This window comes from Vanellus vanellus, assembly GCF_965231255.1.
Source record: "Vanellus vanellus genome assembly, chromosome: 3".
In the NCBI taxonomy this organism is placed as follows: Eukaryota; Metazoa; Chordata; class Aves; order Charadriiformes; family Charadriidae; genus Vanellus; species Vanellus vanellus.
Genome location: NC_138907.1, coordinates 63,879,001 through 63,890,934, shown reverse-complemented (window position 1 = coordinate 63,890,934; position 11,934 = coordinate 63,879,001). Strand labels below are relative to the sequence as shown.

Sequence of the window (11,934 nt, the reverse complement as noted above, 5' to 3'; positions counted from 1 at the left end):
CGGGGGGGTGGGGTGGGGGTGGAGGGTGAAGGGGGGTGTGTAACTTCGTTTTTTCCTTTACCACTATAAACGGGATATCATTTAAGCGGGATCATTAGCCGAGAGCAGCCCGGCTGGGTCAAGGCTGGGAGGCGGGGACACAGTTGCAAGCAGCGAAGCAAGGTGGAGGCACGAAGACAGAAGACCAGGTTAATGAAAGCATGAGGTGGCTCTTGGGCAGCAGCTGGAGGAAATTTGGACACGCTGACAGGGGAAACTATGACTGGCTAAACAGCGAACCGGGTGGGCCGCTTCTGGAAACGGAGCTTCAGGTCTGTACCCCCCTGCTCGTCTCTGTGGCACCTCCTTTGACTTTGCATGTGTGTTGTTTGTCTGTGTAATGCCTCCGTGTATACCACAGAGTAAATACCTGGGTATTGAGGCATATCGGAGCAGTACTGCTCAATTACATAGAGTCAGAGAGTTTCTTTATTGCTGTTAAGCTGTTTTAAACACATTGGTGGTAAAGAAAAACATTTGATGGAAAAATCTTGCTGGAGCGGCAGGTAAAGAAGTTTCATTATTTCTTTTAAGCATAATGCATTCTGCTATTCCTTGATTTCCTTTCTTTTAAATGCATGTTTACGCTTTGGATCTGGTCCCATGAAGCCTTTCTGCAGATGTTAAGAGTCGGTAGCAGTCAGCAATGAACTCTTGTTCCCTAAGCTGTGCGCTGATTACTTCTGCGAGAGAGGATCACATGCAGGCAAGTGGGGGGAGGGAAGTAGCCCTCGGAGATGAAAACACAGCCTGCCTTTCTGCCTTTGTCTGGGATACAGCGAAAGGGTTTCTCTGATCAGAAATAATAATTGAAGGTGTGCGTATATCCCCAGTAAATGTCTGAGTCGAGTAGCATTAGCAAATGAACTGGCCACGCTACTTAGCTGAGACACCAAGTGTACTGTTGTAAAATAAAAGGAGGTAGGAATGGGGGGGTGAAAACAGGAGAAAAAGCAGTTGTTTTAAATGCCTCTAAAATTTTAACCAAGTCTACCTCATCAGTAACATTGCTAGAGTTAGAGTGGCAATGGCAATGTCTTCACACCTGGAAGCTGGTTTTGTCTGACAGTGAGAAACAAACAGCATCACCAGAGTCAAAATCTAACAAGTATTTGAAAATTCAGTATAAGTCCAGACTCACGTTAAAATGATGTATCATTATTAATGTATACAAAAACACATCAAAATGTTTTTCTGTTTGCCAGAGTTATATGGTTTTGCTTTTTACAAGCAATGAATCAGCTTTAAGAAGCAGGACGGAGCTTGGAAAAGTACCTATGCATGGACCGCAGCCTAATGACTTCAAAGCAGACTTTGTTCCAAATCCACTTAAAACGTTTCAGAAGTATCGGTTTTCTGATTCAACTTCAAAAGATATTAGTATAAATATGGGCTACATTAGTAAAAATAATTCTAATAAAGTTCTAAGTACCCTAGCAAATCATTAACAACATAATAAATCTCAGCACCAATGAAACAGTCACTTCAATGGGAACTTAAGTAAGCAAAACAAACTCTGATTTTTCTATCCTTACACAAAAGCTTTCTTTAAACTCACGTGTGGCGTTATTGGGTTATTCCCTTCAAAGCCAGATACTGGGCTACTCTTGTCTATACAAAGACTTAAATTCTAAACCCATTCCATTACTCATCATGGAAATGCCACACAAGTGGGCTGCACTCCACATTTTGTTCCTTTACCAACAGGCGGGAGTCAAAGCTCATCTAAAGTGATATGGGTCACGTAATCTGTAAGCTGGCAACTGTACATGCTCAGCATGTTATAAAAAATGTAGACAGACAGATTACTAATGAAAGGCTTTATTACTTCTAGTCTGTGCTCAGTGTTTTGGAAAATTGACCCTCTGCTTCAGTCCCTACAAAGATATAAATGAAGAGAATAAACGTGAGCCTACAATGGCCACACCATCCTACTAAAAATCAGTTCTGGGAAAACAGAGGCCTTTCTAGAAACATAATCCCTTTTACCACCATGCCCTTTTCTGCCTTTCTCTTTGTAAAGGCCCTTTGCCCTGTATTTATGTGCCTGTAGTTATTTCATGATGGAAGTCAGTCTTATTTTTGTCAATTATGAACCAAACAACAGCAGCTTGTGATGACACAGGCAGAGCACGCTGACCTCCAGTGAAGCAGCACCATCAAAACCAAACCAGTCAAGAAAACACAGCCAAGTAATTCCCTCCATCACTTCATATGCTTGGTTTGGAAATCCCAGGTGTTATACAGTAGAGGTTTTTATTTTCTCTATGTTCTGCAGTTGTTTTATTTTCTTACACTGTCATTTCAGTTACTCAAGATTCAGTTTCATTTCTAGATTTTTATTTTTTTTTCCAGTTCTGGCAGTTATTTCTGATACCTATACATATTGGTTCCTTTTCTCATTTTAGAGCCTCAGTTCGAGAAGTTTGTTTTAGTTCGGTTTAGAACTTCAGTTTTAATTCAGACCTTCAGAGCAAATACCGTTTTTTTTCTAAGTGACCTCTGTTTAATTTTATTAAAATTATTTCTGGGGTTTGTATAATCTGATTTTTTAATGGCTATAAGATTGTTCCAAGTCCTAATGTCAAGATCTTTGCAACACTGTTCAGTAGCCCCTTAGCCACTCATCCCAGAAATGGGCACAACATCACAACAGAAAAACAAAGAGCTCAATTGCCTCCCAATACTTTTGATACATATCTGGTTATACTTACAAGAAGTTAATCAGCTTTTTGAACTACATCTCAATGTAAAATTAGTCCATATAAAATGTTTGGCAGGAGGCAGTATCAAAATGGACATGTAACTCCCTGTGATTTATGCTTCAGGTTCTGGGCATCTGGGGGGCAGTATTAGCTTGTTAAAAACAGTTTCAAACTCAAATAATACACCAAGTAGCCTACAGATTATTTCACCCGAATAGGAAAGCTGAGGCTTAACGTTAGCTGTATTTTAAAAAATTATGGGCAATTTGAAACACAGACTGAGGAAAACTGGTCCTTAGTGTCACCTGAGAGCATACAGAAAAACATCACCCAATCTTTAATCCTACCTTCTTCACTTGCTACTATTTTGCAGATCATAGTAAGACATACTTACTGTTCTTTCACTTCATTACTACCCATTCAATGTGCTACTCTCCCCACCTTTCTCAGCATACGGCCCAGGGTCTTATTTACTGCATCTTCTTCAAACAACAGATTTCTCATGTCTTCTTTTATACACGTTACTGAATAGTCACTGGGCACCTGTGTAGTTATTTTGAATGTAACAGAACAGTTCAGTTGGAAGGGACCTACAATGATCACCTAGTCCAACTGCCTGTCCGCTTCAAGGAGTACAAGAGGACATGAACAGTTTCATAATTACCTATGTCATTTTTGCCCAGATCCCTTCATGTAATAAAGTACTCATAGGCTCAGGGTACCGCTCTTTCCCCTTCAGAGACCGCAACACAGATGCAGAGCTTCTGCAGCCCAGACCCAGGGATCTCAACCCGGGCACTCAAAGTGAGGTATAACTAGCAAATAACCCACAACAAACACCTCAGCTCAACTGTCTTGCCCCCTCCTAGAACATTCAGTAACAGACCCTCCAATAATAAAACATTTTATGTATTTCTGCTGACAGCTATTTCTTTGCAAGACTCAATACTGCTGGGTTTCAGTTGAAGCTTTGGAGCAAAGTATTCCCCTGAGACCCAAGACCATTTGTTAATTCCTTCCGTCAAGCTTAAACTTTCCTTCCCCAGCCTCCCTGTTCGTCACTAGCCCTTTCTTTTTTCTTCTTCTGTAAAGAGAATGGGACTGGTGCAGTGAGCGAGAAGCCCCACCCTTTGCTCCTCAGACTTCTCTTCTCAGTCCTATCCAATCCTATTGCCCTCATTCTTGGTTCCTTTTTGGCTTTCCTGCCCACAGCTTTCATCTCGTGCATCCTCCTCACAAGCTGAGGCTCTCCAGTTCGCTGCTGCACAGTTCTGATCCGCACACCCTTCTCCGCTCTGCCATCCCCTCACAAGTCCACAGCTCCTCACTTCAGGAACATTGGTTCTTATCCTGTGCTTCAAATCCACATCCAACCCAGCAGTCCCTCCTCTGTCTCCTCACCACCCTGTGGATTCTCAAAAATCCAGTCTCTGTATGAGGCCGCATCTTAAAACAGGACATGTCAGGCAGGCGTAACACCAGTCTGTGCTTCCACCAGCACACGGAGGCCACGCTGTCCCTGGCAACTATTCAAAATGTGAACTTCCTTGCAGTGAAATTCATAGGGAAGATGCACTGAGTTTAAAGGTGAGAGAATCGGGGCTTTATATACCTTTTACTAGTCTCATATAGGAAACGTTGGCAATCTCATCCTCTATCCTCACAACCACCCACGAGAGTGCGCAGCTCACAGGTACAAAGAACACCGCTTCAACCCGATGGAAAGCCTGCTCCCTACAAATTAAACCCAAAACTTACTCTTGGATCACAAAAATGATACATGATCTTCACTGATCATGAATAACGCTGCCCAATATAAGCTCAGCTCTTCTGAATTTTCATTATAAAAGTATCAGTAATATAACAGTATCAGTGAGTCTCAATATACATAGCGCGCAAACACAATACTGAATGATTTTTCTCATTTTTCTTGTGAAGTGTTTTATGCACATCATAAGACATAATTGCAAGGCATTAACAAACATTTTTAAGAAAATCCCCTCATTTTTTAATGATGATTTAACGCCTCCATTAGAATAATAGCTGAACAGTCTCTTCCAACTCTGCTGTTTCCTGTAGCTCATTTAATGATCAGGTAAGACAATAGCTTGTACTGCCAGAAACTCTTTAATAAGAAATGATCAGTAAATATGAGATAGTTCTTTAGCATGCATTTTTGTGGTAAAAGAGAGCTGGGGGAAAAAAAAGCTTAATAGCTAATCCTCAATAGTTTCAATGTACTTCAAAATTACTTTTATGGCTTTGGCCTCAGACCCACATTACCTCAGGAAAGAAAGCAGAAGTCTCCCCCACAGTGCTTGTGTTAGAAGTCAAAATCTATTTACTTTCTTTTTCTTAGGTATGACCACATACTAAGAATTCGTAATATGACAAAGAGTTGGAGAGGTAACAAATGCCTGATAGATAATCAGTTGACCGTAAGTTACAGTCTGATTTTGTAGCTAAAAGAAAGACTGTGATTCTTGGAAGAATAAGCAGAGAAAGTTTTCATAGACTAAGAAGGGGGCACTGGAGTTAGTGGCCCTTTCCACAAAGCCATTACCTCAAACAGCCCATTTGCATCCCTGCTTCCAAATGCTTTGAGGAAAGAACCACTCAAATTCCCCTAGCTTGAAAAGCTGCCTTTGTTCAAAATAAAGGAAATCTGACCTGTTTAGTCTCTCCATAAAGATGTGAAAAAGCCATCTGATTACAGTCTTCAAGTACTTACAAAGGGAATGACTTGATAATAAACAGCATTTTAGGGTTTTGGTTCCCAGCTCCTCTCAAGACTAAACTGAGTGAGAGTTAGTTATTAGAAGCTAGAGCTAGATAAAGTCAGACTGGAAATAAGATATATTACATTTTAAAAGTGAAGCTGATACAACAGAAGAGCGCAAATGTTATTTTTTTCAAAATAGCTTATAACTCCTCTTAACGCTACAACACAATTCAAAAGCTGTGGGACAGAGGTCTGTTGTGCTACATTTTGCAGGAGATTAAGCTGACTGAATAATCACAGCTGCTATTACTCTTACACCACAAGTTCTTTTTCCACAATTTTGAACAGGGAAAGTGATTCTTGGATAGCTGGCAGAACAAGCTCAAGGAAAAGCCCCAGTCCTGGCTGTCCTGACACACCGGGTTTTATTTAGGGCTTGCCTGTACTGTTACAACAGCCCAAAGAACAGGCATTGTAGGCAGTGTGTCCTGAGAAAGGGATAGTTGTCATATTTCACGGAATCACAGAATTTTCAGAGTTGGAAGGGACCTCTAGAGATCATCTAATCCAGCTCCCCTGCTAAAGCAGGATTGCCTAGAGCACATTACTCAGGACTGCATCCAGGCGGGTCTTGAAAATCTCCAGAGAAGGGGACTCCACACCCTCCCTGGGCAGCCTGTGCCAGTGCTCTGGCACCCTCACCGTAAAGAAGTGTTTCCGTGTATTTGAATGGAACTTCCTGTGTTCCAACTTGTGCCCCTTGCCCCTCGTCCCGTCACTGGGAACCACTGAAAGGGTCTGTAAAGAGCCTGGCTCCATCCTCCTTCAACCCACCCTTTAGATACTTATAAGCAATAATAAGGTCTCTACTCAGCCTTCTCTTCTGCAGGCTAAAGAGTCCCTTTAAAGAGTAAAGAGTTTTGTTCTTTAAAGTACACAGTACAGTTTTCCAAATAGAAAGAATACAGTTCCAGCTTATTGGGTTTTTCTGCCCATGCAGACAGGGTTTCCTAGAGACCCACCACTCTTTGCAACTTCTCCCTTTCTTTTGACTCTAGTTGTCAAAAAGTATTTCGTTTTAATGGACCAGCAAATAGAATTGGACAATTCACGAGCCTGCAAAACATATTGCTCAAATACCACTAATGCAGACAGAAAGTAACTTGGAGAAGCAGCAGCTAGGTGATAGCTGGGGGACGTGCAAAATGTGTATTTTCTCTCTGATTAAGAGGTCTCCAGGAATCCAACACGCTTTAATTTGCTTTAATTACAGAGCAGACAACAGACAAGTTCAACCAAAGACGACATAGAACCATTTCTGTGCATCATATTGCCTGCCACCATGATGCTCTTCCTGGCATTCCTGCTGCTCTTCCTGTACCGCCGTTGCCAGCGCCCCACTCCGCAGGGGCAGATCTTCAGCATCGACCTCCCCGAGGCCCTGCCTGAGCACGACGTGTCCAATTTCCTTTCCGTATTGCCCTGGAACAGTGAACAGAGCTTCCACTACTCCACTCTGCTCCCTGATGCCACGTTCCTCTCTGTGTGTTTGCCTCCATCCTATGAGGAGGCCACCATGAAGACTTCCATGGACGAGGCTCACATTGAGCTCTCTCCAGACCCAGTGCCTCCTTATGAAGAGAGCACGCTGCAGTCCAGCAGCACCAAATAAACTTCCTACGGAAGCACCTTAGCTGAAGCATGCAGCCCCTCAAGGCACAAACGTGGAACTGCTATGGCCTTTAAAATTAGCAAAAAGATTCCAAATGATGCGTCAAACCAATGAATTAATGAAGGAAGAAACTTGGGGTAGCCGGGAATGAGTCTCTTCACCTCGTCCTAGAATTCTCCACCTTCCACTTGTGGTAAGCGTACACCCACAGCGTAGCACCAAATCGATCCCAGACTGGTAACACAGGTATTCCAGTTAACAGAGCATGTCACGCAAGGATTAAACTTAAGGACAGGTGGGAATCTGCCCCTCAGGTGCAAGGAAACATAAACTATGCTATAGATTCGCCAGTCACAAAAAGGGCTTTTAGCACATACCTATTCCATCTTGGCTTTTTCTTTTTTTATGTGTTTATTTTTAATCATGTTTCTGACAAGCTGATTTACTCAACCTGTGTGTCAACTTCACATCCTTCTGCAGTGCTCTGGAATGACTGCAACAGCTCTCAGGAAAGCAAATAAATATACAACCTCTACAAAATTTCCAGCGACTATCCCAAAGGTTCAGACATGCACTGTGGATTAAGGCTGCCTTTTATCACAGCTGAACAACAAGGAGAACCAGAGAAGACCTGATCATTCTGAGTGAGGAAGACTCCATCAGCACCACACGAGCACGCTCACACTATTGCTGCAAGCTACTTGCCAAGGTCTGCAAGGTCCCAACAATCCAGACTACTGGCTTGACTTCTTTTCCAACTTACAAGTCTACAACAATAAACCCTGTGACCTATTTGGTGCAGCGTGTAAAAGAATTGGGGAAAAGTTAATAAAATCAAATGCACAAAAAAAAAAAAATCCCATCTGTATTTCAAAACTGCATTATACTCCCTTCCCCTTCATCACTAGAGCAAAGTAAATCTCATTCAAGTGCATTGGCGGCAGTAGTTCAGTTTCTCAGGAGGGTTCGCACGCGCTTACTCTTAGACAGTGACATTGCTTTTAATTCTTTCTTACAGGATAGCATTTTCCCTATATTGACAGATGCTGTTGTTACGGAAGGTGGCTATTATGGATCCTGACAACCTCAAAAGTTACGACAGCTGCTTCCTTGCGGGTGTGAGCTGTTCCATGACATTACATTTGCCTGTGGCTTGCCAGTGTAACAACTACTCCATATTATTATGTGCAGTCTTGCTGTAACTCCTAAACCCAAAAGCTGTCCTGACATGCACCTTGTGATTCCAACAACTGTCATAAGGTGTCAATATCAGCCAGTCCTGCTTTGTGAATGTACCGCATTCTTTTTTTAAAAAACAATAATGGAGGAATAAATCATCGCAGCAGAAGAAAGACGGGCCACTTTTGAGCTACAGATAGTTAAATTTCATGTTATGTCAACAGTGGCACAAATCACATCACCACAGTAATCAAGTAGTCCAGGTCAAAACTGATGATCCCACTCATACAGTTCCCTTAAACCAAGAAAAAGTCTGCCTTTTGTAATTTGGAAATGGGATTATTTTCTTGAACTATGCTGTTGAGAATGTTACCTTTTGTAATGCTCCTTTTTGGTCACCAAACTGCAAGAACAGCAGCAGCAGATGTTTTGGACAAATCCAAATGCAACAACCATTCCTCTTTTCAGCTCATGTCTGGATGAGTTCCTGGTATTCACTGATGGATTTGAAAGTACTGTATTTGACTGTGTCCTTGCATTTTCTTTACCTCCTTAATATTTGGTACAGGCAGTTCTTGCCACCTACAAGGAAAGCAGGAAAAAAAACACCAAGAGACCCAAACAACATATCGGCAAGGTACAAAGGTTTGAGGTTCAAGGATAAATCACTTCTGCCTCTTGTGCCTGTATATTATACTAACTTTGTCAGAATTATACAGGTATGCTTGAAAATTCAGCCTTCATTGTATCAAATTGAGTGCGTTTTGCCTTCAAAGATCTGCTGGGTTCTAAATGAGTTATGCTGTTCTTCAGCACAATTTCTTGTTTACCCTTACCAGGGTAGCGCCTGAAACCCAGCCCCTGGGCTCGTCATTCTAAACTGCTCTCCAGTTACCTTAGTTACAATTAAGATAACTTTCTTGAGTGATATTTCTCGTGACCAAGACTGATACAGTTCTAGAGCCAGTCAAGAACCGCAATTCTCTCCAAGAATATAGAGTGATTGTCTCTGACATAATATTTATTGGATAACGCTCAAATCCTGCCTGAGACAAGTCGTTTCTGTTCGTTTGCGTTACTATAGACAATTAATAACAGATACTTGCTCAAATCCAAATGAACAAGAACACCCCTATGACTTAAATTCTTCTTTCTAATAGACTAATAGCTTTTTATTTCACCTGGAACCGGTATCCCTTACCTCATTCCAACACAGATTTGTCTAGTCTTGCATACTAATTGTCTCTAGTGGGTTTTAACCTAACCAGCATCTCACTCTTAAATCTCCACTCCAAAGAGAAGGTCCGGTAAAACAAAAAAAGAGAATACTTCTTATGCAAACACACTGAAATTAATCCCCATTGTCTAGAAGATACCTCTGAGCATATCAGCCTGTGGTGACACACGTGTCAGTAACCACAGTATTATCAGTATTAGTGCTACCAGTTGTGGACCAGTTATCAGGTCCCCGGGGCAAATACCTTCTGCACCCCAGCAGAGAGCTCATGATCTGAAAGGAACTCATGTCCAGCAATACAGCAATCATAAGCGTAGGGGACAAAACCTTTCATTTTCTCAGGTCTGCTAATTTGAAAAGCGAAGGTTTAGAGCACACCATCTAAAAGAAAGGCATTGGAGTTTGGGCCACAGACAAGAAGACTAAGGTGAGGCATTAAGTTTTCAAATACATAAAAGGTCAGCATTCTTATTCTGGCTAGGAGGGCAATTTTATTTTATATTTTACAAACTGTTAAGGAGGAAAGATTGCACAAAAAATCACAGAATCACAGAATAGTCAGGGTTGGAAGGGACCTCTGGAGGTCATCTAGTCCAACCCCCCTGCCTGAGCAGGGTCACCTACAGCAGGTTGCACAGGACAGCGTCCAGGCGGGTTTTGAACGTCTCCAGAGTGGGAGACTCCACAACCTCTCTGGGCAGCCTGTTCCAGTGCTCCACTACCCTCAAAGTGAAGAAGTTCCTCCTCATGTTAAGATGGAACTTCCTATGTTCAAGCTTGTGCCCATTACTCCTTGTCCTATCATTGGGCACCACTGAAAAAAGACTCCTCCCATCCCTCTGGCATCCTCCCTTTAAGTATTTGAAAGCATTAATAAGATCCCCCCTCAGTCTTCTTTTCTCTAGACTAAAGAGACCCAACTTCCTCAGCCTTTCCTCATATGAAAGACATTCTAATCCCCTAATCATCTTCGTAGCCCTTTGCTGGACCCTCTCCAGCAGATTCCCTGTCTTTCTTGAACTGGGGAGCCCAGAACTGGACGCAGATGTGGCCTCACCAGGGCAGAGTAGAGGGGGAGGATGACCTCCCTCAACCTGCTGGCCACACTCTTTTTGATGCACCCCAGGATGCCATGGGCCCTCTTGGCCGCCAGGGCACATTGCTGGCTCATGGTCATCCTGTTGTCCACCAGGACTCCCAGGTCCCTTTCCACAGAGCTGCTCTCCAGGAGGTCAGCCCCCAACCTGTACTGATGCATGGGGTTATTCCTCCCCAGATGCAGTACCCTACATTTACCCTTGTTGAATTTCATTAGGTTCCTCCCTGCCCAACTCTCCAGCCTGTCCAGGAGACAAATCAAATAAGAATAAGCTGAATGCTTATGTCAAATAAATTATTCATTGAGTCCTCTCTCAAAAACTGTCCATAAGTGGTTAGGAATTTTTAATCATGGAATTTATTCATTCCGGTCTAATTGTTAGTAAATAATCATGTTATGTCATGACTTTTGCCACACAGCAGTTCTTTTCCTCAACTGGATAACCAGGTCTTCTGCAGAACATGAAAGGCACGTGAGCGTGGAGCATAAGGGCATGATCCTCTGTAACTGACACAGCATACCCTTCTCAATGGTATAGCTGGCATGCCTGGGTACAGCTAATAAATCAATGCCACAGAAGCACAGATGCTAATAAAGACAGTGAAAACTCCTTGGGGAAAAAAAAAAATCTTATTAAAAGCTCTTGGATATTTAGAATAGTCTGACAAGCAGTGTAAACATACATTTACACTTTTGCAAGCTTTCTATTAAAAAGTTAAGTTAAAAGCCCCGGTGTCTTTCACATTTGTTGAGAGCATGAAAAATAAATCAAACTTGCTTGTGACTGACTCCATCAGTAGTTTTACTTCTGACTATTCACGCAAATGTAACATCAATGAGAGTTTATTTTCAGAAAATAAGCATAACGCAGAAGCAGCAATCAAGACCTTAATATTCAGAATTTCAAAGAAGTCATGCAATTAATACCATGTTCTCTTCCCCAGCCCCTTCCATATTCATTTGTTCCTACAAAGTCAGGATGGTTTTTTTTTTCTTGAATGCTTATCTTACAACCTTTCAGATATTTCCATCTGTAACAAAATAAATACCTGGAAGCAGAAGAGTATGCAGAGGAAATCCTTTCCAATCATGTCAACCACACTCATAGGATTCAAGGTCTGGGCTTTTGTTTGTTTGATCCAGGATCAAACTGAGAGAACCGAAGGTATGTTTTTTAGTTCTTGGAGTGCAAATGAACTGAACTCCTTTAGTGGCCTTCCCCACACAGAGCACGGGGAGCAGAGCTGTGCTCTTCCTGCCCTACCCCATCAAGTGCCCTAA

General features: G+C 42.2%; 1 protein-coding gene across 1 annotated transcript; it reads left to right on the top strand.

Moving 5' to 3' along the window:
* Positions 1 to 200: 200 nt before the first annotated feature.
* Positions 201 to 7,138, top strand: SMIM28 (small integral membrane protein 28; the record flags this gene model as incomplete). Its single annotated transcript, XM_082481249.1, has 2 exons — positions 201 to 311; positions 6,740 to 7,138. 2 exons carry the CDS (start codon positions 201 to 203, stop codon positions 7,136 to 7,138), a joined length of 510 nt encoding a protein of 169 aa, XP_082337375.1.
* Positions 7,139 to 11,934: the final 4,796 nt, after the last annotated feature.